The sequence below is a fragment of the Nicotiana tomentosiformis genome, chromosome 2 (genome assembly GCF_000390325.3).
Source record: "Nicotiana tomentosiformis chromosome 2, ASM39032v3, whole genome shotgun sequence".
Lineage (NCBI taxonomy): Eukaryota > Viridiplantae > Streptophyta > Magnoliopsida > Solanales > Solanaceae > Nicotiana > Nicotiana tomentosiformis.
In genome coordinates this window covers 26,719,262-26,746,050 of record NC_090813.1, presented here as the reverse complement: position 1 = coordinate 26,746,050, position 26,789 = coordinate 26,719,262, and the positions used below count along the sequence as shown (strand labels likewise).

Below are 26,789 nucleotides of genomic sequence, written 5' to 3'. Positions count from 1 at the left end.
ATTAGATTATAATAATAATAAAAATAAAATAAAATATTAAGTAAACTCCATTTAGAATTTAGATCATAAGTAATATTTCCTAACAACTAATACCATAAAGCTAATTGGAGATAAAGTAATTAGAATTGGAATTACAAATCAAAGTAGAAGAAAGAATAAAACAAAAGTTAGGGAAAACCTATACCCGAAGAGTTTGGAAGCGGCAGAAGCAAAGATATTTTCACGTTATTAGACTTCACGTATATAGCTTATATTTGGGATGCTGTCTTTGAGAATTTATATAGGTTATTAAACTTTACGTAGAATTCTATTATAAAATTATACGAGAAAGAGACTTTGCTATTATTTAAAATAAAAAAAGGTAAAATATAAAATAAAACTATAAAGTAATAAGTTAGGGTATAATTAGAAAAAAAATAGAAAACTATCCCACCACATCAAATAGATTATTTTAAAAAAAAGATTTTTTATTATTTCAGAATAATAAATTTAACAATACAATATAACTAATTTTAATTAAACAATCAAAATAAACATAGCTTTGTAACAAGTAAAAGTGAACGCAACAATTATTTCTTTCCCAAAATCCTTCTCTCTCCTCCTCCCTTTCTTTCCCTAAACCCTTCCCTCTCACAGTCAAAAGAACAACTCAGCCGACTTAAAAGCCTTGCAAAATTCTGGCGGTAATAATACTGAGTTGGGAGTAGCCGCTTCTAACAAACAAATTTCTAGTCCCCTGCTGCCTCTCCGCCAGACAGCCGCCGCCTCTTTCGCCGTGCCGCCGTAAGTTTTTAGTAGCCTTAATTTCTACTACAATATAAAGGAGGTTGTTTGAACCTAAATGAATTTTTATTAAGCAGAAACCAAAATAGCCTTGTTTTGGCAAAAATATGAAAATAATTAGTGGAATTAGTACTCCTTTATAGTTTATATATTGACTCACTTGTTTAGAATCCCAGCTTAGCAACTGTCTCTGTATATACTTTGCTATTTTTACTAGCTAGTATTTGCTTCTTCTGATAATAGCTGAAAGTCTAGATAGCCATGTATTTTGCGTTTAACATGTAAACAAATCATTTATTGTGAAAATCGTAATGCCTAAGAGCTCCCTCTTGAGTTATGAGGTTCCCCATTACTAGTTGCGGAACCTGGAATGAACAAGGGGATTCAAAAGTTAAAATGTGTATAAAAAAATTAATTTTTTTTATACACATTTGCATAGTACTATTTTCCAACGAGGAGGATTCAATTGAACCCCCTCCTTGGCCAATTGCCTCTGACATTGATTCATCACTTTTAGAAAAAGGGCATTACTTCGTCAACCAATTGAATTACAATGGCGTACCAAGGGGGAAACTTGAAGTCCACTGCCATAAATGGAGTGAAGATGTACACTGTCGCCGGCCAACACCGTTCTGTGGCAACATGGCTTCCTCCTAAGAAGCTCAGAGCCCTTCGTAAAGATCCAAGTATGCATTACCCTCCTGCTTTCACTTGTTTTTTTTCCCTTTTGGGATATTATTTGGTAAAAATCTAGCAGCATCATAGTGTCTGGAAAAAGAAAGTTTCAATATTTGAAGTATTAAAGAAGAAATTCTGGAATTGTACCAAGATTGTTTTTCAATTGGGTAGTAATCTATATCTCTGGGTTTTTGGATACTTGGTCTTTATATCATATGGTCATCTGCGATGATTGATTCATACTTTTTTACTTCTTCTTTTTCTTTTGAACAATATGCAAAGGTTAGATTTACTTTGATATTAATATTTGGTTAAATCATGTTGTATCAAAACTTTTGAAAATGGAAAGTTTTCAATTGTTGTAGTAAAAAAGAGTGTTCAATGTCGGACCAACATTATTTTGTTGATACCAATCTTTATGGAGTTCGGTAGGGATAAAACCCAATTTGCACAGCTTGTGTAATTCCTATACGAATCCTCTCTATCCATGTTGCTCCATTTATACATATTTGATATTGTAGGATATTATGGTTATGTTATTAAAGATATTTTTCTCTATTTTGGCAGGTTATATGCAAAGAGTGGATCTGATTCAGGATTTGAGATTTGAAACTGCAACGACAAGAATTAAAGTGACTCCTGACGGGGAGTATCTCATTGCGTCAGGTGATTATCTGCAGTTCGAGATATCCTTTCTTTTTTTTGTTTCCTTAAAATATTATTCTTTTGTTAAATGATCTTTTTCTAGGTTATTGAGAAGTAACTACTTCTGAGTTACAGATTAAAGGCGTCACTGTGCTGTTTTACTGTTAAAACGTGATGTTCGTGCATATTTATCCCTCTGTGTTTTATATATATATATACACACACAGTTATTTCTATATAAACTCAATATTTGACTATTGTTTTTTGATTTAGAACAGGTTGGGTTATAAATATATTGGTTCATTTTATTAGTTGTTAAAATGAAGCATTGATATTCATCTTATTTCCTGTGTTGGTCTAGACTTATTCATGTTTAACCTGAACAATAATTATCTCATATTAAAAATATCCTACACAGGGAAGTAACCAATTAATGTTTTATCACTGTTCTGTCCCCCTGTTCTTCTGATACATGTATTAGATGAGTACAACAGATTTAACTTATGTTAGCTTCTCAAAAAAAAAAAGATGAGTACAACAGCAACAACTATGCCTCGACACCAAGATAGGGTCAATTATATAAATCCTCACTGTTCATGTCGCTCCATTTAGGCCCGTGTCATTCAGTAAGTTAGGTTCTCCGACACCAGAAGTTCTCTATATTTTATGCTGGCAATCAGATCTCTAACAAACTAAAAGACCCCTTGTGAACATGTATTAGATGAGTACATTCTTTTTGCTGCTTGGTATTTCCTTTATTTTGTATCAGTTGTCAATATTGATTTTTCAGGTATTTACCCACCACAAGTTAAAGTTTATGAGCTGCGGGAGCTGTCATTAAAGTTCGAAAGGCATTTGGTGTCAGAGATCGTTAACTTTCAGGTACTGACTGCTTTCCCTCTCTTTCTTTGTGAAGGCTGCACGTTTAACCCAAAATGACAAAGTAGATTCTTAAGTATTGCTTCTTTTTATGACCAGTGCTTATGCTCATTTTTTTTGCTAAAATTATTTGTGCTGCGATAGTAAATGTTTTTGCTTGTTCCCTATTTGTTTTTTCTTTAGAGACCAGAAGCATGGAAACATGTTCTGTTGCATTTTTCTTCTCTAATTAATCTGGGAAATCTTTACTGATGTATATTCCGTCTTTGATATCTTTTGTAGGTCTTGGGTGATGACTACTCAAAAATGGCATTTCTTTGTGCTGATCGTTCTGTATGCCTCCATGCAAAATATGGAAGTCATTACAGTTTGCGAATTCCAAGGTAGCACTTATTTTGTTTGTTTTATTCTTATGTGCTTATCCATATGTTGTCTGCTAAGCTATACTGATGAAATGCAAAATTTAGAAAACAATGCATGTTAAGTGTCAAGAATGGCAACATAACTTTGAGCTGCACGGAGGACTATTTGTTTCCTCTAGCATGCTTACACTTGCATAATGACAACAGATTGAGCCCAACCTGTCTCACTTGAAAGCTTAGATACCACTGGACTGAATGAGAGAATAAATATAATCTATGCATGTATCTGTAATAATTTTACCAAAGAAAGAAAGGTCTTCAGTGGTTGAATGCCATAAAAAATTGCAACCCTTCAGAAAAATTTAGTTAATCCTGAAACTCATTTATACTGCTAGGTTTTGGAAGAAAGTTCACTCCTGGTTCTGGTTCTGCTTCTACTCAAAAGCACTTTTTTTCCTTCCAAAAGCTTGGCCAAACACTTCAACTTTGAAAAAAAACCGCTTTTGGCTTTGGAGAAACTTGGCCAAACAAGCTATTAATCTTCTAAATATGGCTGACTGTATCCTCAAAGCATCTTGAATTTTTCTCCTTCCAAACTGTCCGCCAAATAGTTGCAGGGACAAATTTCATCTGTCTTTGTTGGCAGCACTACAATTTTCCCCTTCATTCCAGCATGACAAAAGTTCAGATGTTCTTCCTGGCATTGTCCACCAAATACCCCTGAGGTTGATGAACAAATGCCACAGCTGACTAGTGACCCTACAATGTAGAGACAGATGGCTTATTGTCTCTGCCTCTTGACCACAAAAGTAGCACCTTGAACAAATTGGTATTTCACTTTTTCTCAGTTTATCCCATGTTGGAGCAGCTTCTCTAACTACCGGCAAGTAAAGCATGCCACTTTGTATGTAACTACTTGTTTCATGATCTATATTTAAGTATAAACTTTCATATAAACTAGTATCCTTATCTAAAACTCTGTACGTTAATGTATTGGATACCTTGATCAAATCCCAAAGCCTATAAACTACCCCTTTTATACAAACCCCTAAAGCTTATATAGGCAGAGAATGAATGCACATTACTCAGCCAACTCTTTGTGAGGTCACAAATTAGATAAGTTAATGCTTCAACATATCCTTTCTTAGAGATCAGATGAAAATTTATTAGGCTTAGAATGAATTAAACTAGTCATTGTTAAAGCTGAATGTGAACGCCAAGGAGCTCGCATTTAGGTGCACTTATCAGTTTTGGCTGAAGAGGAAAGGACGTTGTTTAGCTCGCATTTCCTTTCTTAGAGATCAGATGAAAATTGAATCAGGCTTAGAATGAATTAAACTAGTCATTGTTAAAGCTGAATGTGAACGCCAAGGAGCTCACATTTAGGTGCACTAATCAGTTTTGCCTGAAGAGGAAAGGACGTTGTTTAGCTCCATGCATCCTGGGTATCTCCTGGAAGACCTGACATGCTTCAGTCAGCGTATCTCAAAATTTACAAAAGACAAATTTCTGGGTGCTCTACTCTAATTTGTGTTCCATTATCTGGTCAACATCTTTCCTGCATTGCCATGATACCTTATTTCAGTAGCAACTCAGACATCTTAGCAGCATATTTTGCTGGCATGATATCAACAATTCATCTTGATGGATTTCTTTGATTTTGCTCAACTATCTGTCACTTTCATCTTGAAGCTAATCCCCAACGCTTTTGCTCTTCCTCTCTGCTTCTGAAATTTACTGTTACTTTTCTGTACGAACTGTATCATCTTTAAATGCCAGCTTAACATCACTTATATGTTCTCCTGTTTATTTAGGATGGGAAGGGATATTGTATATGATTCCTGGTCTTGTGATTTGCTTTGTGCTGCCTCATCACCAGATCTCTACAGAATAAATTTGGAGCAGGTTTTCCTCCTTAGTTTAAGTGTTTGACCCGTTCATGTGTTTGTATAAATTAATTTTTTTAAACAAAAAGTGGCAAATTTTGCAGCAGAATTACAAGTTTTTTTTCTCTTCAAAATGCTTAACTGAACTTGTAATGGCACCTGTTTCTCTACAATAGTTAAAGTAATATGTGCACCTATATTGAAGTTGACTATTGCTTTATGTCTGTCAGTAAATACAAGATTTTCTTCTCATTTCCAACTTCTCGCCATTGGTAGATGACATCATCAATGGTTGGGTTCTTTTCTTCTATATAATTGTCTGAGTAACTTAATTTTGTCTGAAGGCTCTTCTGGATGAGCTTGAATTTACATAAGGGTATTTTTTTTGAGAGTCGTTGTAAGGGTCTATCTTCCATTACAACTTTTGATAGATCATAAGCTTCAAGATAAAACTTCATTTTCATATACCAAATTTGATAGTTTTCACCGGTGAAGGTTTGTGGGAGATTCAAAGAGAGACTACTGCTTGCCATGTTTGAAAATAAGGATAAACATAGATATGAGCTAAAATCGATTTTACAAGTCTCTTTTTTTAAGTGAGCTCATAGATCCTGTAAGACCTGTGGACGCTCTGATACCGCTAGTAAGAAGTTAATATTATTATTGAAAATTTGTCGCTTAAAATTTTATTAACCATAGGGCTCTAAATAGCCACTTGAAAACAAGAAAATCTGCAAAAGATCTGCAGAACAAAGATTCAAAACCTAAAATATCTGAACAACCTAAATATCTAACAAAAATTTAAATTTTAAAAAGTAGCAGACTACTCCTACGAGGAAACAACTAATTATTTTAGCAAACCAGTAGCAACAGATGCAATACTCAACAACACTGCTTGAAGTATGAAAGAATTCTTTCCTCATTCGATTTCACTTATTTGAATTTCTGTTGTGAATGCACCACATCCATTAATGCTTTTGCCAACATTCTGATGAACAAACACTCAGACTTAGAAATATGTATCTGGAAAGGTCTTCTGCTAGCTATACACTTTCCATGTCATCTAATGTTCAGGTGATTTGGATTGGGCTGTTATAGATCAATATTGTTGCCCGAAAAGTTACGATAGGCCAAAAAAAGAAAAAAAAGGGGCAAAGGCTAAGCTGTTTCGGAGAAACAACTTATAGGAAGGGAAGAGGAGAGAAGGGTAAGAAAAGAATAGTAAATGTGCTGTTAAAATTCACCTAGATTTCCATGGCATTGATCCCAAGGATAAATGGAGCTTTAGAGTGTTAAATCATAATCTGCTGCATTTTCAAAGAAAAATAGATCAGATATGTGCAGAATCCTAACTTGTACAGCCTAAAAGTTGGATGTCAAATTTCAGCTTATTCTAATTGAAGTTTTCCCCCTTATAGCGTTGATGTTTGCTTGTGTAGTTTACTGAGACTATCATATTCTATTAACAGGGACGCTTCCTTTCCTCGCTTAGCACACGATCCCCGGCACTTAATGTGGTTTCGCGGAGGTTAGAAGTTGATTTTGCTTTGCTCACCTTTTAAACCCATGTTTCTTTTTTTCTTTAAAATTTTCTTTTTGGCTTTTTAGTTTTGCTATACCTTCTGTCTGACAGTTTCTTCTGTGATCTTTTGGTTTCTTTTCTTCTGCACTTTAGCAAGGTCCATGGATTAGTTGCTTGTGGAGGGGAGGATGGTGCTCTCGAATGCTTTGACATGAGAGCAAGATCTTCAGTTGGCAGGATAAATGCTGTTGCACCTGCTGGGAATGGGGACCAGGTAGTTTTCTGCTATAAAGTAGTTGAAAAAACCAGATCTTTTTTCAATGGTTGCTAATGATATGCATAAACTACAGGAGGTTACTGCAATAGAGTTCGACGGAGATGGAGGTTACCTCATGGCTGTTGGAAGTAGTGATGGAAAGGTATAATAGAAGGAAATGCAGTTTTAAAGAGGTTTTGATAAACTTTCTGATGATCACGGTGAATGTTGAGTCTGAAGTTCTGGTTGGAAAAATCATTTATGATTGTCATTTCGGGAGTTTAGTCTTTTTTCTTATTTTGCTTGAAACTAGATAAAGTACACCTAAACTTTCTAGTTACTATTAATAAATTGTAGGAGGTGGAAAATTCACCTGCATTTTGATTATGAAAATTCTTACTCTGTCCTAACATTTTAGCAACACCAAATTGGATGTTAATTAAGAGGACTTATACAACAGGCAGCTAATGTAGTATGAAGAATATATTTTAACCTATGTAGTACGAAAATTGACATGAAACTAAGTAGGAAAGAGTATTTTAAAAATCCTTACACCGAGTATATATAAAACATATCATACTTAAAAGCATTGCATCTTCAATGTGAAATTTTTTGCAGATGTTCTTTCTCATGATAGGAAGGGTGTGTTTGGTATGAAGGAAAATGTTTTAGAAAATATTTTCCTAAAACAAGTTATTTTCTTACTTATTTTCTGATATTTGGATAGTAAGGAGAAAATATTGTCCTAAGAGCATTTTAATATAATTTAGGCAAACACTATAACCCCGGACCCTTGACCTCGACACTGACCCCCGACCCCAACCCCAACCTTGACTCCACCCTCGACACCCCGCCCCTGACCCCCACAAATGGCCCTTGACCTCCGTGTTTTGTGTCGCGAAGTTTGGGTCGGGCAATTGAGGGGTGGCAGGGTAGAGGGAAGGGGTGGGACGATGAGGGAAGGGGAGCCGATGCTGGGTTAGTGGTGGTGGAGGGGTTGCTAGGAGGCGGAGGTAATGGGATGTGGGTTTGGAGGGTGGGGGGTGGATCAAGGGTGGCCGGTGTGAGGTCGGGGTGTAAGGTGGTAGGTCAGGGTTTGGGGACCCAGGTGGCGAGGGTGTGATTGGGAGATGACAGTAGGGGTGAGGAAGGTTGAAAGAGAGTTTTGGAAAATGTTTTTCCTCTTCTTTGTGGGAAAAATTGAAGGAAAATGAGTTCATTAGGAAACCATTTTTCATAACATTTAAGCCAACCAAACATGAGAGAATTGAAAAACATTTTCCAGAAAATGTTTTCCTTCAGGCCAGACACACCCTAATTTTAAGACATTGCCCTCAACAACTTACCAAAAAGAGGTATCACAATATTAGCTACGGGATGCCCCACAAAGTTGGCTTACTGATGTGTCCTTGAAGTATAAGAAATTATTAACTTGAATAGTTGTTACATCACTGGAAGGGAATGGAGAGAGGTTTTTTAAATTTCTGGTATGTCTTTTGATTCATGTAGAAACAGAGAACAGAAAAAGACAAATAAGTTATGTTTTTATTAAGCCCACTCCAATTAGAGTCTTGCTTTTTCATTGTTAATTGAGTTGGCTAAAGGAAGCTAGATTTTCTTGGGGGTGAAATTCTTGTCACTTTGAGGGCATCAGAAAGTAGTTATTGAAGAATAAATTATTGTCTTCGAGTAAAAAACAGTTATCTTGTTAGCAAACATATATTTACATTGCGGAGGCTTCTGAGAAGTTTTATTTTTATTGTGTATAATGTTGGACTGAAATGATTTTAAATGGAGAAACATGGTTAGTGAGGGTTCGTATAGCCAGAGCTAACTTGTTTATGACTGATGCGTAGTTATTGTTGTGTCTTGTGTGATCAAGATGTCTAACAATACCTTGTAATGTGCAGGTTCTGATTTATGATTTACGATCTTCTCAACCTATGCGGATAAAGGATCATATGTAAGTTGTTTTGCCAGCTTATAATGGTAAAGTAAGTAAAGTGTTGTCGTTAGACTCTTCTTCTCGACTGGATGCCCACTGTAGCACACAAACAACCCATCCCACCCCTTCACCACCACCATGAACCATGAATCCTAGGATTCCACCACCACCATCCGAGAGCCAACCCTGTTGCGACTCTACCCCAGAAAGAATCGCCGGGATCTGACACTCCACGCGCCGTCACGCGCGGCAGATCTCCGACCACCCCTAGCCCACGCGCCGGCGCGTGACGCCTTTTCAGGCTAGATCCCAACTTTTTTCCTTCGGACAGCCTCTTCGCGAGGCTATTCCGACCTCACCCATCCATCAACCTCCAACTTTCGATCACTTTTGCTATTTTCCGGCGACGGAGGTGTCTTTTTCCGGCCAGATTTCACTCCCTCTCACTTTCCCTTCTTCAGTCAGTCTCCTAGCGAGGCTCTTGGTTTAGCTATGACGGACTCTACAGAGAGAAGCTCTTATTTCTCCCTAGAATCTAGAAAATTAGAAAGCATGTCTTTTAGCAAAGCTGCATCTTGGCCAGCCCTCGAACTTGGGGGAAGATGCCAGCGAAAGCTTGACGTAGGGCAGGAGCCACACTTCTCGCTGTTCGAGGAGCACACTCTCAGGCGTAAAGGTTTCTTGGACTCTTGTTTGATTGGGTCTTTCTCCAAATGGGTTGGTTCTCCAGAAGCTGTTAGGAACTGGGCAGCAGAGGCATGGAACGTCAAGGACGGACTGAAAATATCGAAACTGGGTGACACGCAATATCTCTTTCGATTTGTCGACGAGTCTCAAGCTTCAGAAATTCTTGTCAGAGGAAACAGGTGGTTTGATGGGAATTTCTTAAAGTTAGACAGATGGGTGGAGCACGACGGGTGTCTCGACCCTCGTTTCATTGGCGAAACATTGGTGGGTCTCCCGGTGCATCTCTGGGTGTATCTCTGGTGTCTTGACCTATTCAAGAAGGTTGGGAAAATCTGTGGGGGTTTCATTGATGTCACTTGCAGCTTGCACGATCTCTCGCGAGTAAGGATTGTGGTGAGGAAAGGGGGCAGAATCCCTGTCTCCACTGTGGTGGAAGATGGCTACTTGAGCTACAGGGTTTGGTTGAGCCCTGAATTTCGCCCTGTCTTTATGCCTGTGATTTTAGCGGAAGAAAAGGAAAGGTCAAATAGAAGGGAGGGAAGGGGAAATCAGTATCTGAAGGGAGGGGAGGGCTCACCGGATCAGTGGACTAAGCTGGAATCAGACGGTAGATCGGGAAGTGACGGGAGGTTTGAACTTGGGAGAAGAAGACAAAATTTTAACAGGAGAAAAAGACGTGAATGGGTTAGTGATGCGGGCTGGGAAGGTAGAATGGGTCGGTCCTCTCTTAACTATCATAGGGTCGGGCAAGATTTCAGCAAGCATAGGTCTGGGCCTCTACACGTGGGCCCAGCAACTTTTCCCAATTCTATTAGAATCGATCCAAAGGGCCCCAAATTATATCAAACGGCGTCCGATAAGGCTCCTAAACATATGGGAGCAGTCACTCCTCCTCCTTCTGCCAATGATGCCTCAAACAGTGCTATACCAAACACTAGGGACTTGTGCTCATCTTCAACCACTGTTTCAGGGGAAGCACCGGCAAAAGCTGGCGGTGTTATTCCATGGCCCCCCGCCTCTGATGGACCCAGCTCCATCGCCCCCTCATCTCCCACTGTGCTTAGATGTGCTGAGGTTACAATACAATCTCCTCCAAGAGAGGCATTAATTCCTGCGGTTGGTGCCTCTCAACGAAACGACGTGATCCACCCGGCACCCAGAGTTCCTACTACTAGAAATGCTATGGTCTTGCATTCCTCCGGTAGGGGCAAGAAAAAGGTAATTACAGAAGACGCATGTCCAATTTCGTCACGGATTGGAGAAGTGGACATGTCCTTATGGATGGAGGATAAACTATTAAACTTTGGGAAGTTCTTAGGTGTTTCTTTTGAAGGGAAGGAAGAAAGGGTGCTGGAACTGTTGAGGGAGATTGAGCAACAACCTTGTTACGAAGGCGCGGGGAGGGAGTTGGGTAAATGTGTTGATCAAAATAAAATAGGGGATGTAGTGGTGTATCAGAGAAGGGGTCGAGTGTGTGACATGGAGAAAGGGACCTCGTCTAGGGGGTGGGGAAATGGGGGCTATTGTTGCTTATGGAAGTTAAGATCCTTTCATGGAATGTGAGGGGGATGAATGACCCAAACAAAAGGGCCATCATCAAAGTGGGAGTTAGGGAGTGGGGTGCCAACCTAGTTTGTTTTCAGGAGACCAAAATGGAAGTTTTGTCGGATGCGATCGTGAGAAGTGTCTGGGGAGGTAGTTGGGTGAAATATGACTGGGTCCTTGCAGCGGGAAGTGCCGGGGGCATTCTACTTATGTGGGATGATAGAAGTTTGGAGGTAAAGGAGATTAGGAAGGGAGCTTTCTCTTTGGCAGCTCTCGTCAAAGATAGAGTGAGTGAGGTGGAGTGGGGATTTGGGGGAGTGTATGGGCCGGTAGGGGAAGGGTCCAAAGTGTCTTTCTAGGAGGAACTTGCTAATATTATGGGGGAATGAGACATTCCATGGGTTCTAGGGGGAGACTTTAACACAATTAGATTCCCGGAGGAGAGATTAGGGTGCAATTTGATTTCGAGGGCCATGGAGGAGTTTTCTGACTTCATCAATGATCACTTTCTCATTGATCTTCCTCTGTCAGGGGAAAGGTTTACTTGGGCCAGGGCGGAGGATTCAAACTCAAGGTCCAGACTCGATAGATTTCTGATATCGTCCTCTTGGGATGAGCTGGTGCCGAATGTGTTGCAGATCCCTTTACCTAGGCTGACTTCGGATCACTTGCCTATCTTGCTAGATGGGTGCAGAGGGAGGGGGGTTCGTGCTCCCTTCCGGTTCGAGAACATGTGGTTGAAAGTGCCAGGATTTTGTGACAAAGTGAAAGAATGGTGGACCAACTACGGGGTATCAGGGTCACCCTCATTCCGTCTGTCGAAGAAACTCAAATTGCTCAAGGGAGATATTATTAGGTGGAACAAGGAGGTCTTCGGGAGGGTGGAGGTCAAAATGAGGGAGCTTATGCATGAATTGGGGGAATTAGAGAGAGGGGAAGGGGCGAGGAAGCTAGATGAATCTGAGAAAGTGAGATTGGGGGAGGTTAAGAGTGAAATAGTCGAGCTAGCAATAGCTCAGGAAACTAGTTGGCGACAAAAATCAAGGGCGCTCTGGTTAAAGGAGGGGGATTCGAATAGTAAGTTTTTTCACAGGGTTGCGATTGCAAATCGAATGAGAAACTTCATAGAGTCCTTAGTAGTAGATGGGGTGAGGATCGAGGGAGAAGAGGAGGTAAAAGGGGCGATAGTGGGGCTTTATGAGAACTTATACAAAGAGGAAGTTAGTTGGAGGCCTACTTTGGGGGGAATAGAGTTCAACCACATAGGGGAGGGAGACAATGAGTGGCTAGAAAGAGCTTTCGAGGAGGAGGAGGTGCACGATGCTGTGTCGAGCTGTGATGGTGATAAGGCCCGTGGGCCTGATGGTTTCTCCTTGGCCTTCTTCCAGCTCTGTTAGGGCACTGTTAGGGGGGAGTTGATGGAAGCCATCGAATACTTCCACGTGAATGGGGCTTTCGAGAGAAGCATCAATGCTTCTTTTATTACCATTGTGCCTAAGAAAGAAGGCGCATCTTGTATCAGAGACTATAGGCCTATCAGTCTAGTGGAGAGCATTTACAAGATTATTTCTAAAGTGCTCTCCAACAGACTAAAGAAGGTTCTTGACGTGTCTGTTTCGTCCTCCCAGAATGCGTTTGTGGAAGGTAGGCAGATACTGGATGCTGCTCTGGTGGCAAATGAACTTGTAGACTCAGAAGGAAAAATAGAGAATCCGGATTAATGTGCAAGTTGGACCTTGAGAAGGCTTTCGATCATGTCAATTGGGAGTTCCTGAACTTCATTATGAAACGGATGGGGTTTGGGGAAAGATGGAGGGGATGGATCAAGTTTTGCATTTCATCAGTCAGATTCTCTGTCCTGGTTAATGGTAGCCCGTGTGGTTTCTTTGGCAGCTCCAGGGGGCTCAGGCAAGGTGACCCCCTATCCCCCATGCTATTCATTTTAGTGATGGATGCTCTGAGTAAAATGATGAACCGTGCAGCGAGTGGAGGCTTCTTGAGAGGTTTCTCAACTCCGATCGGGGTGCTCAGTGCCCGAAGGGTCTCTCATTTGCTTTTTGCGGATGACACCCTAGTTTTCTATGACGCCGATATGGATCAGTTGACCTGCCTGAAGCAGGTACTGCAGTGGTTTCAGGACTCAAAATCAACCTCGGCAAGTGTGAGATTTTCCCGGTGGGTGAGGTTGCTAACATTGATGCTTTGTCTCATGTTCTCGGATGCAAGATGGGCTCTCTCCCCACTACCTACCCGGGTCTACCATTGGGTGCTTTGCAAAAGGATACTACTGTTTGGAATCCAGTCATTGAAAGGGTTGAAAAACGATTAGCAGGCTGGCAGAAACGGTATTTGTCAAAAGGCGGTAAGGAAGTGCTTATTAAAAGCACTTTGTCAAGTATCCCTACCTATTACTTATCCCTGTTGCAAGCACCTGTGAGCATCACAGAAAAACTAGAGCGACTTCAAAGGAATTTTCTCTGGGACGCGGCAGATGGAACTAGAAAGTTTCATCTAGTGAATTGGCAGACAGTCACTTCCCCAAAGAAGTGGGGTGGACTTGGAGTAAAAGATCTCAGGGTATTCAACAGAGCTTTGCTGGGGAAGTGGCTGTGGAGATTCGGGGTAGAAGAGCATGCTCTTTGGAGGGAGGTCATAGCAGAAAAGTACGATTTCACGGGAGGGGGTTGGAGGACCAAGGCAATCACAGCACCGTTCGGGTGTGGCATGTGGAGGAACATCATGAAGAACTGGGAAGCTTTCTATGGCAACATCACTTACAAGGTGGGAGATGGAAGGAGAATCAGCTTTTGGAATCACAGGTGGTGTGGGGAGGCTACTCTGAGGGTCTCTTTCCCCCACGTCTTCAGAGTTTCAAACCAGAAGGAATTGATGGTCCAACAAATTCGCAAGGAGCATGAAGGGGAGAGAGTATGGGACCTCTCTTTTAGAAGGAACATGCAAGATTGGGAGATTGCGGAGCTCCAAAATTTGTTGGCACTGCTATACGGACAAGATATGTCCCATCCATCTTATGATTCTTGGAGATGGGGGTTGCGTGATGATGGCTTGTTCACCGTAAAGTCCTTCTACCAGAGTATGTTGGTGAGACAGGAGGCTACTTTCCCATACTCATCGATCTGGATTCCTAAGGCGTCCACGAAGGTGTGCTTCTTTGCATGACTAGTAACGAGGGGAGTGATCTCGACATCTGAAAATCTGCGAAAGAGAGGAATTACACATGTTAGTTGGTGCTACATGTGTAAAAGCTCAGGGGAAGAAGTTGATCATCTTATGCTGCATTGCCCTGTGTCCTGGAGTTTATGGAGGGCAATCCTGAATCTTTTTGGTGTCCAATGGGTGATGCCAAACACTGTAAAGGAAATGCTATATAGCTGGGCCGGTTTCCGTAGAAGAAGCAAGCAAAAGGCGTGGAAGTTCGTCCCGTTAGCTCTCATGTGGTTAGTCTGGGGAGAGAGAAATAAGAGAGTTTTTGAGGGGATTGAGTCTCCGTTTTCACATCTTAAGAATAGTCTTTTATTTTTGATCGCTTTTTGGTGCACACATGTAGCACCTACTTGTGTAGAAGATTGGACGTCATTTGTAGAGAATCATGTTCTGATGTAAATTCTCTACTTTTTGTATACTTCTTATATGCGGGAGCTTTTTTTCTCCCTTTTGATTAATACAATTTACCTTATCAAAAAAAAAAATGGTAAAGTAATTCTTGTTCTCCGTTGCTTATGCATTCTGACACTTATATAGGTATGGGAGCCCGATACTGAACATCAAGTGGCATAAAACGCTTAACACTGAACGAACAAAGTTAATAACTGCTGACAGCCACATTGTTAGGATTTGGGACCCTGAGACGGTATGCAAGTCTTTGATCCTCTTTGTTGATATTTGTCGTTTATATTAGTAATTATGTAGTTTAGACAAGATCATTTCAGTTTATTGTATTTATATGCTGGACAATAGAGTGCAGTACTCAATTATTGATTTTGGCCTTTGTTTTTTCTGCTGCCTTTGCTATATGTGAAGTTATTAATGAATTGATTCAGCAAAGTAATCAAGACGTACTTTGGCGGGTCTGGTAAGAAGTTAATATTCAGGTGCAAGGGTGTGTTACAGATTTCAAAAAGAAAAAGAATTAGAAGGCAAGGGAACGAGGAAAGAAAGAAAACGGGAAGGATATGACAAGGAGTGAAACTTTTTATGAAAATGTTTGTTATATAATTTAGCTTATTGATTATCAGTTAATCTAATCTGCAAAATCTGTCAAACTTCAAATTTCCCTTAAACGGTCCTACTTATTCTGCCAAGACATTTTTCTTTTGATTATTTTGTTCTTCTTGTGGGCAAGTGGCCCTCCTTTGATGTAGTCAGGGGCGTATCCATGTGTTCGAGCATGGGGCACGTGAACCCGTGCTACTCTCTCTATATCATGTATAATAATGTTATATTTCTTAAAAATTGCTTAAATATACATGTGTGCACCCAAGCTCAAAGGGTCATATGGTTCAACAATTACAGGGTGCACCTTTACAAGTGAAGTTAGATGTTCAATTCTTAGTTTGTAGACATGTCTAGTGTCTCCTCTTGTGTTTTAATTAAGTAGTTTTTTCTTTTTTTTTTATTTGGTTTATTCATTCAAAATTCCCAAATCTAACACATTGAAATCCTTGATCTCCCTTTGTCATCGCAAAATTTTATATAATCTATCTATATAGCAATGGATGATGTAGCATGGTTCAATGATCTCAACATTTTTGATATGGAGTATATGTATATATGTTAAATATCACTTGAATTATAAGAAAAAAATATAATTTTAACCTATAATTTCTAAATGGTATTGGATTCATGGTAAGAACCTAAAGGTTGAATCCATCAGATATAAATTCTAGATTTACCTCTTTATAATAGTGCACCCATCTTCTTGGAATTTTGGATTCACCTCTGGTCATGTAGTAGAAGTTTGGAGCAGTCCTTAGAGCTCATATTTCTTCATATCTAAGCTATGAATTGGGTTGATATGATTTTTGGACGATTAATGATTTAGGGATTTACTTAACTTTAACAATAAAAAAATGACCTACGGAATGTTGAAGTGCTATGTAACTTGAAAAGACGTTGGTAATATAACTTTTGTGCTGGGATAATAGTGAAGCAATAGAGAAAAGGAAGGTACACCATAGGAATTACTGCTAGATCTCTTGGGCATCATCACAATAAAAAAACTATGTGTAGTGGAGATTATGGTGGTTATTGTTTTAGATAAACAGCAGGTTCAAAGACACGAACTATATAGAATCACAACCGTTTGCCACTTTGAAATCAAGGTTGGCTTGTCTCTGTTTTTGTCCTTCTTGGACCCGCATTAGGATATCATACAATTAATATTTATGATTATCTGCAATAGTCTTACGATAATGTTCATGTATGAGGCGGTAGAACACTAATTAGATATTGCTTATGTTTCTACAATTAAGTTTAATCTAAGTTTCACATTTGGCATTGAACTCTTACAGGGAGAAGGCATGACAAGCATTGAACCAACGGGTGGGAGAATCAACGATTTGTGTGCATTCACTGACAGTGGATTGATGTTATTGGCTCTTGACTCCAGTCAAATACCTTCGTATTTCATTCCTTCACTGGGGCCTGCGCCCAAGTGGTGTTCATACCTTGAAAACCTGACGGTGTGATGTGCTCCTTATTTTGTTACCTTGTCATGCCAGAGACAATGGTTATTCTGATTTGAAATTTATTTGCAGGAAGAGCTTGAGGAGCAACCCCAGACAACTATTTATGATGATTTTAAATTTTTGACGAAAGAAGATCTGGAAAAATTGAATTTGACCCATTTGATTGGAACCAGCCTTCTAAGGGCTTATATGCATGGTTACTTCATCGATTATCGTTTGTATAAAAAGGTGACAATTAGATTGAATTTGTGTACTAACTTTAAATGATTGGCCTTGTGATCAAACTTATGTGCATGCTGATGCTTTGCTCTTGCAGGCACAAGCCTTTTCAGATCCATTTGATTATGTTGCTTACAAAGAGCGGCGGAACCAGGAAAAACAAGCGGCAGAGCGTGCCGGTCGTATCACGGTTAGTTTCATAATGTCTGGGATTGACTTTTTGCAAGTGTACACATGTCTCATAATCTTTTTCTATGCAGACTTTTACACTAGCATCAAGTGGAAGACATTTTCGTGTCCCTTATTTCAATTTAGTATTTGGCCTTTGGGTATTTTGCTTTCCATAGATTTTTCAGTAATAACAATAGATTACAATGGATGTATAAGAACCATGTTATTTGTACCAGCAATTCAACATAAAAAGCTAAACTTCATGTGTGTGCCTACATGTGTATATATTGGTGGTCTAGCCACATTGCATCTTTAACCTGTTTGATATTCCTTGCAAATCAATATTTATATGTTGCGGGCCATACTTATGGAAAGGAGTGATAAATCAGTGAGTCCATCATGAAGAGACTTTTGGTGCATGGTAAAATAGCCTTGTAGCAACATTGGCTTTTAAAAGGAAAAAAATGGTTAGGCACACGTCACAAGTTCGAAACTTGACTGTGAACCAAATCCGGTATTTGAGTGGAAAATGGTAGATGGCGGGCCTTTATCCCCAAGTGTGGAAGCTGAAACAGCTAATTTTTGGTCAACAAAAGAAAGGCAAAAAACTTTGGAGGCCTTGGCTTAGTGTGTTTTTTGCTGACCCCTTCTTCCACTTGCTCTTATTCCGAGCGTCCCAATCCCCCAAATTGAAAAAGGGAAGGAATACAAATAAAACCTTGAATTTGGAGGATTCTGATGCTTGCGCTTTTTTCGGATCCTTTAGCGTATTTTGTAGACTGAACATTCTCCTTTTTCAAGTATGGTTGATTGTTCAGCTCGTTTTGAGCTGAAATGATATGGTTTACTCATGAGCAGATATAGCTTTCGCAGCTGGTGCGAGGGGCCATTGCCTTAAGCTTATAGCTGGAAAACTTCTAAAAAATAGTATAATTTGCACCTAATAGTACCCAAGGGTGTGACCTAGTGGTCTATGAAGTGGGTTAAGAATCGTGAGGTCTCAGGTTCAAATTCTAGCGTAGACAAAAATACTAGGTGTTTCTTCCATTTGTCCAAGCCTTGGTGGACAAAGTTACCCGGTACCTGTGCTGATGGGAGGTAGTAGGTACCCCGTGGAATTAGTTGATGTGCGCACAATCTGGCCCATACTCCACAATTATAGAAAAAATGGTCAAAAAAGTTATGGGTGTATTGGTGCCTTGCACTCATTGACTTAAAATCCTGGATAGGTCAGCTTGAGTAAAGTTTGCATCACCTAAATTCAACTAAAAGATGGAGCAAATCTTGATAAGGGAAACATCACCGGGAAAAATATGGACTTTCACTAGATGACCATGAGCCCATGAGAAAGAAGCTCTTGTGCTCTAGTTAGGCTTTTTGAAGTTGCTACGTTAATTTATATGCCAATTGTCTGGCATCAAGTAATTACTGGATGCTAGAGAATTTTGGGTTTTACTCTTGTATTTTGTGCTAGCAGAAGATTGGAAATATTATCCTTTGTGCTTCAAATTATTAAAGATTCAAATCAGACGGCTGTTACATGTCTCTCAATAAGGCCCCTACTATTATCTTTAGTCATTTCTACTCATGGTTCTTGTGGTGAAATCTACTTTTACTGTTTCACTGCAATCAAAGTTGTGTGCTTCTCAAACTGAATGAAAAGGGGGGAAGCAAGTTTCTTACTTAACTAGACCTCTGCATGTATGTGTCATTTGAAGGGAGTTTCTACCTTTTCAGAATACCTGTCTCACATTTTGTCATTCCTCTGCAGATTAAGAAGAAGCTCCCCAAAATTAATCGCACTCTAGCTAAAGAACTTCTTGAGAATGAAGAGGCTGAGAATATGGAGGATGTTGATGGCGTTGATGCGAAGAAGATATCAAAGAAGAAGAAAGGACTGACCACTGACATTCTGAAAGATGAACGTTTTGGTGGGATGTTCACTAATAAGGTATACAAAGTCTTTACTATGAATCTTATGCACTTCCTAGTGTTGAAGAACCAGTCCAAAATATCATCAGATTAAGTTGGCACTTCCTAGTCTTTACTATGTGCTTGAATTGAAAATTTCTTAGAAAGCTGGTCAAGCATTCTCAACAAGAAAAGTGTGCTTAGTACTTTTTAGATGTTGTCCCTGATAAATATATTTTTAACCAATTGCTTTTATAGTTGCATACTCCTCTACTAGTTAAAAATGCATTCTTTAAACAGATCCCAATACCCTTAAGTTTTTTGATGTATTTTGTTTTTTTCAACAGGACTTTGAAATTGATGAATTTTCTCATGAGTATCGGGCACTGCACCCTATGCCTTCCACAAAGCAACCGTCTTTAGTGGAGGAACATTTTGAGCCTGTGATGGATGGTGAGGAACCTAGTGATTCTGATGTGTCTCCCGCAACACAATCATCAGAAGATGAACAAGAAAATGAAAAAAATTCTAGAAAAAAGTCCAAAGTTCCAAGGTAAGAAGTCAATGAATGCCCTCTTAATTCATGCCACATTTAGACTACAAGTTGTTATGCACCATGCTGGAAGTGAAGTTCAAGGAATAGCAGTTGGTTGACTCCTGATAATGGGCATGTTTAACCTCTAATGTTTCTTACATAGACAAGTTTTGCATGGGTTTATACAAATTTTGTGGATTGAATGTACCTTTTTCTTTTGGGGATTGCAACAGTAATGTGGAATAAACTTTCTTATGAGACCAGAACATATCCTGAAACCTTTTATTGCTGCTTTAGAAAAATTAAAATAGCTGTATGTCTCACTATCCTTTGAAATTTCAGAATGTATGAAGTCAAGGATGAGAGGCATGCAGAAGCATTCTGGAACGATGTTTCACTTGCGAAGGAGGATGCTCTTCCACTAGGTGAACGGGTTGCAGCCTTGTCAGATGACCGAACTTCTCATGGTATGAACAATATCAAGGTGGGACCCGGAGGTTCAAGAGAAGTTTCCTTTATTTCCAGAAGCTCAGCAAAGTATGTGGAAGATGAAGAAGACAAGGGAGCACGAACTGAAAGGAGAAGAGGGATCCAGTCCTTGAAACTGAAGCCTGAGAGATCAGGTTTTCGGGGTTCGGGTTCCCGAGGCCGAGGGAGAGGAAGAGGTCGTGGAATGGGCAGAGGAAGAGGGCGGCGATAAATTTTTCATACAGTATTAACAACCAACTTTTGTGTCAAAGTAAGGAACTATTATTCCTTAAACTTGTTTGATGTCTTACTTATATGATTAATGCAGAATGGGCAGAGGAAGGGGTAGACACGACATGCTTTTGTTTCATGCTGCAAATCTACGCCATTTCATACACCAGTGCAAATATGAGTCAAGAAAGCAATGAGTTCTCAGTTAATTTACCTGTCTTTTGCAGTCATTTACTTGACATGTGACTGAGAGTTGTGACTTCTTTCTGCCACAGCCTAATAATCACACTTCTAATAGATGTTTTCTGGAAACCTAAAATTTTGGCCATGAAAATGATCTGATTGTAACCTAGTGTAGTTATCCTTGCACCTTTTGGTACTACCTATACACTTTTGCAAGTACTAATCATTTAACATGATTCATCATGTTGCTGCCCTTAGCATTAACCAATCAATACATTCAATATGTTCTCCTTAAATGTCCAAAGATTCATGTTAACTAGTGATTGATAAAATATGACACTCTTGTACTGGAGCTAACATGTTTAACTCTTTTTGAAATTTTGCATCTTCCTGGTAATGATTTTAACTTCGTCAAAAAAAGGTGATTAATAAAATATTTCTTGCCGTTGGTCCTTGATTGGATTTGCAGATCATGTGGCTTTAAAGCTGACATTTTAGTTAGTCTACTAGTTCCTTGTACTTTTTCCTTTATTCAATCCTTCAAACACCTCCTTAAGTGAACCTGCCACTTGATTACTGCCGAAAATATTGTTTACAATTATTGTTCATAAAGATGAAGGTTCATTTCTTGATGAGGTTTGGTATCACTATAAACAGAAGTGGTCAAATAAGAAATGTGCAAAGTTGAGATTTGCTGTTGGAAAACTCTGCATATGTTCAGTGTCCTTCACTCATTCTTGTCTACTTGGCAGAGGCTATCCGGAGCATCATTATTTATTATTTGCAAATTGCAATACATCCAAAGTGCTCTTTCTCCAGAAGAAATAGTCAAAGTAAGGAAGCTGCCTGTTCTACCTTTAAATGTGTTGATGAACAGCAACGTGATTTTTTTTTGTTGAACTTAAACTATATTTCACCAACATTAAAGTAATCTCCTTAAAAGCAGAAATTCTGAACTGATTAATAGTTTGCTATATCTTGTTTGTGGCAACACATCTGTAATTCATAGGTCATGGAATTTGATTATGAGAGACACAACTCAAGAAATGCATACGCGCTATACAGATGTTCTTCTGACATTTTCTTTTATAATATAGACAGGCTTTTAAGCCCAATTCAGTATCAGCCATCTAAAATTTAGCTTTAGTTTTTTGTGATAAAGTCATCCTCTTCAAGTTCTTTCGCATGAGTCGTTGAAAAGTGGATGGGTTTCAATGCCCAGTTTAGCCGAGAAGTGCCTCCAGAACCTACAAGCACACCTTGTGTTATAGTGCAGTGAAGCAAGGCAAAATGTAAAATAGAACGCGCCTTATCTATAAAAAGACTGAAGTATTGTTTTGTAAAAAGGATATTTTTTTTTGTAGTTTTTATATTGGATCGTATCTCGTACTTTTTCCCTGACCTCCTTCAGAGGTTTTGGTGTGTCATGTGTCATAAAACCTGCACTGTTGCGTACAATGAAGATCGAGAACATAACCATGCATCTTGAATCATCGATCTTGTTATGGCCCATTCCCTTTTGATCTATTTTTACTTTTAACTTCATTCATGTCTCCGTCTGGTGGAATACTATCTAGGGCTGTGGCTCTATAAATTTAACTCTGTAAAATGCTTGCATTTGTACTAGATGCCAGTTTTCTGCTTTGAGTTATTTGAGACTGGTTTACTTACTGTCAAGATGCTACCATGGTCAATTGACAGCTCCCAAGCCCCTCAATTCATTTTTAGTCTTATCATTTATGTTTAGGTTTTGCATCACACTTGTGTTGAAAATTTTAAAATCCGAGTATGAAAATTCAAGTACAATGAACATAGGAATCTTTTCTCCGGTGGTTTAGAAGTAATGTAATTGTTCTAAAGTTACTTGCAATCAACACTTAACTTGTTTAACTAGATTTTGTGATAATTTGTTTGTTGTCCTCCTTTCTTTCTTATTGGGTATGGCCGATCAGGTACAGAAGGTGTGTGTGACATCTACAGAGAAAATTGATATTCTTTCTTCTGATCCAGGTACTTAATCTGGAGGCCATTGACAAAAAGTTTATACTGGAGGATTATGGGTTGTAGAGCATACACCGGACTAGGGCTACTTGATGGTTTGATTGGCTGGTACAAGACATTGCATCTCGGATCTATATGTTTTGATTATGTGATGCTTGCATCAAAATTTTGTTTATACATATAAGATAGAATATCCTGTAGGAAAATGTAGTAATGCTTTTGCTTATCCGTGCATTGTTCTACGTGTGGGGAAAATTCTTGTAAGTCTCAATGTTTAAGTTGGAGTTGAGGCCTCTTGTCTACTTATAGATGCATGTTGCCTTTTGATGCCAAGGCATTTCTGAACTAGGAAAGAGTTCAAAGTTTTATACTTGTGACATATTGAATTTGTCCTCATGCCGAGTTTCATGTAACGCATTTGAGTTCCCTCTCCCAATCGAATGCAATATTTATATCATAGTTTTCGTCTTTCTCTTAGTCTCATTTTGATGGTCGCTCTAGCTATCTAAGATATCCTTAATTTAGATATAGGAAGAAGCCTTATGTCATGGGCCCAAATCCTTACATTGGGTAGCGACACCTGCAGTTCCCCTCGCTGCAGGCCAGCTTGTTTCTTTCCCAGGATTCCCAAGCACGATCCTGTGCCTGTTGGTGGGGCTAGCCCGTAGGCTCGCCCCAACCCGTGCTGCCCGTAAGATGTCTAGGCCCTTGGCCCTAGACACGTCGTAGCGCTTCATCTTAGGATCACTATCCATGCGCGCCCTGAGGGATTGGCTTAGGACATGTTTTGTCCCTCGCCCAAGACTGAGCATCGCTCCCGTGTGCGCAGCCCAATCCTCAAGCTTGACACTCGCCTAGTGCATCCGCGACTAGCTCGTGCCTTGCCCGAGTAAGGCAACCTTTAGCCCTTGGCCATTGTCATGCGCGTCTTTCGTGCCATGCCCATACATTGCCCTCGCGACACGCTTCTATCCCGAATAGTGCAGTGTCGCCCCACAACTGCACCTTTAGGCCAATGAACCCTTGCTTGCATGTTTGAACCCAAGCCATGCTCACAAGTCGACACTTGATGCCCCTATGACAGGTGCATCAAGTATCCAATCGACACGGAGGTCTCGTTCCAACATTCGGCAACCCGCGGGGCTGGCCGTCCCACACATCGAGCCTCCAGCACTACTTTGATGCCCAACGCTAGCCCGAAGGCGTTGCGCCGTCCATAGAGTTCCCAAACTCGTATGGATACCTTTGACACTCCTTTGAGTCATCTAGGCAGGCCCTTGAGGTCTCCCCCAAGGTAGCTCGTTCGATACGGCTTGGTGGCAGCACGTATGGGGGAGGCAGGTCGGAGCTTTCATCATCCATACCCCCCTTATATATGCTTAAAATTAAAAAGCCCAAGTTGCCCGAGTAGACAGTTCTACGTCAGACCATCAGAAGGACCTTTTCTCACCAGTTCTTTGCCGAAATCACAACTACAAAATGCGAGTTGTGACATCCTCCCACACATAATGTCATCGTCCCCGATGACACATCATGGCTTAAGACATCCCGGAGTCTGCCCCCTCAGGTATGCCCATTTCAGCTCCCTTTGTCCTGTGGGTTGGACTTCCTCGAAGTCCTTTTAAGAGAGTCGTGCCCCATGCACTTCTCCCCCAAGTATCTTCCAAGCGTGCCTCTGCACTTCACCTCCATTCGATGTTCACTTGGAAAGTGCCTCCGCACTTGCATCCTCTGGTGTCTAACTTTTTGATTGACCCACACTAGTCAATCACACCATGACCCTCACGGCCTTCATGTCCGTCTGAAGCTTTCCTTCACAGGTTAGCACATCAATGTGCTCTTTTGACGTCGCTCCCGTAGCCTTAAGATGCCCTTGGCATGGCTCCCGTAGCCTTTCGCTCCCGTAGCATTAAGACGCCCTCTTGGCATAGCTCACGTAGCATTCCGCTCCCGTAGCTTTTAATTGCCCTCACTACCTTGAAGATGAGTTCGCTTCGAGACCCACGACTTTGCCCATATGCCTCTTACATAGGCGGGATCCTCCCACACTCAATGTGGAGGATACATCTTAGCGCTGTCGTCCCACTCGACATTCAGCCAGCTCTTGGGACGACCTTTGGTGAGTACTACATTCCCAAAGACATAGCGTCGCCGCATTCCCGAACAAAGCTCTTTGTTTTCCAACTGTCACTTCCTCAACAAGTAGCCAATGCTCCCGGTAGTACTTCAATACTTGCCCTATAGACAGGTACTCTCTTGGTCCTGCTAGCATGACTTCCCGGTTCGGTGTGCCTCGCACCTGGACACCCACGGTCCCCGATCATTCGACATACTCCTTTCCAGAATGACACCTTCTAACTTGGAAATTTGCCCAATTCCGAAGCTTCGCTATACCCTCGAATCCGTTTCCTCACCTTGTCAATGCCCTCAGGCAACTCACAAGTCTATCTCGAAGGAAAGACACTCAACTTGATGCGTTGCACGCATCCTTGGCAAGATCTCCGCTATGATCATGTCCAAGTTTATAGTCCATGGCTCCCACTCTTCGCAATATGGTTGCACGACCTGGCAAACATGGCTTTCTCTTGGCCATCCGACTCATCGGCATATCACCTCATTCAGTAGCACCTTAGACTCTCGAAAGACAATGGAATCACCCATTTCTTTCTTTGACCATCAGTATCAGGTTCTCGATCTCTGGTGGCATATGAACATCAATCTCTGCTTTGACGTGATCTCTGCACTGACATCCAAAATGCACTCGCCATATCCACCCTTTGCCTTGACATTGTGCCATGGCATAGTATGGCCTTAATCAGCTCTGATACCAAGTGTCACGGGCCCAAATCCTTACATTGGGTAGCGGCACCTGCTCGCCCGTGCGGCGCCTGCAGTTTCCCTCGCTGCAGGCCAGCCTGTTTCCTTTCCCAGGATTCCCAAGCACGATCCTGTGCCTGTTGGTGGGGCTAGCCCGTAGGCTCACCCCAACCCGTGCCGCCCGTAAGATGTCTAGGCCCTTGGCCCTAGACATGTCATGGCGCTTCATCTTAGGTTCACTATCCATGCGCGCCCTAGGGGATTGGCTTAGGACATGTCTTGTCCCTCGCCCAAGACTGAGCATCGCTCCCGCGTGCACAACCCAATCCTCAAGCTTGACACTTACCTAGTGCATCCGCGACTAGCTCGTGCCTCGCCCGAGTAAGGCAACCTTTAGCCCTTGGCCATTGTCATGCGCGTCTTTTGTGCCATGCCCATACATTGCCCTCACGACACGCTTCCATCCCGAATAGTGCAGTGTCGCCCCACAACTGCACCTTTAGGCCAACGGACCCTTGCTTGTATGGTTGAACCCAAGCCATGCTCACAAGTCGACACATGATGCCCCTATGACAGGTGCATCAAGTATCCAATCGGCACGGAGGTCTCGTTCCAACATTCGGCAGCCCGCGGGGCTGGCCGTCCCACACATCGAGCCTCCATTACCACTTTGATGCCCAACGCTAGCCCGAAGGCGTTGCACCGTCCATAGAGTTCCCAAACTCGTATGGATACCTTTGACACTCCTTTGAGTCATCTAGGCAGGCCCTTGAGGTCGCCCGCAAGGTAGCTCGTTCGATACGGCTTGGTGGCAGCACATATGGGGGAGGCAGGTCGGAGCTTTCATCACCTATACCCCTCTTATATATGCTTAAAATTAAAAAGCCCAAGTTGCCCGAGTAGACAGTTCTACGTCAGACCATCAGAAGGATCTTTTCTCACCAGTTCTTTGCCGAAATCACAACTCCAAAATGCGAGTTGTGACACTTAGCTCTTATTATTTTGTTTAGTTAGTTGCTTAGGATATGAACTTTGTAAGCTGCACCGGAGAACCAAATATTAGTTTCATAAGTTCAGTTTACGAGTTTGATAAAATTTATCGTGGAACTTTTCATAAGACATTACCTTTCTGTGCCTTTCTTTTTCCCTTCATTTGGCTCAGATATTTTTAACATTAAAGGTTATATTTGCTCCTCGTCAGCAGACTTTAGGGATTAAAGATGTTCAGGGAACATATTTAAAGGATAAAAATAGATCTACCCCAAAGATAAGGAATAATTTAGGTTATAAACTCATCACCTTTTCAATACATTATGTAAAATAGGAAATACTGTAGAAACTGAAGAACAAGGCTTTA

General features: G+C 40.7%; 1 protein-coding gene across 3 annotated transcripts; it reads left to right on the top strand.

Moving 5' to 3' along the window:
* Positions 1–570: 570 nt before the first annotated feature.
* On the top strand, positions 571–23,085 carry LOC104098819 (uncharacterized). Of its 3 annotated transcripts, none has more exons than XR_686838.4 (19): positions 571–783; positions 1,301–1,469; positions 2,029–2,127; positions 2,897–2,988; positions 3,268–3,368; positions 5,162–5,252; positions 6,703–6,761; positions 6,909–7,029; positions 7,106–7,174; positions 8,922–8,974; positions 14,951–15,059; positions 16,720–16,890; positions 16,966–17,124; positions 17,213–17,305; positions 19,058–19,237; positions 19,545–19,750; positions 20,075–20,471; positions 21,367–21,447; positions 22,625–23,085. XR_686838.4 is itself a non-coding variant. In XM_009605649.4 (18 exons), exons 2-17 carry the CDS (start codon positions 1,337–1,339, stop codon positions 20,430–20,432), a joined length of 2,094 nt encoding a protein of 697 aa, XP_009603944.1. In that variant the 5' UTR covers positions 571–783; positions 1,301–1,336; the 3' UTR covers positions 20,433–20,471; positions 22,625–23,085. The 3 variants fall into 3 exon arrangements, 1 of the variants encoding a protein (XP_009603944.1); XR_011413743.1 differs by having other exon boundaries at positions 21,272–21,447; XM_009605649.4 differs by lacking the exon at positions 21,367–21,447.
* Positions 23,086–26,789: the final 3,704 nt, after the last annotated feature.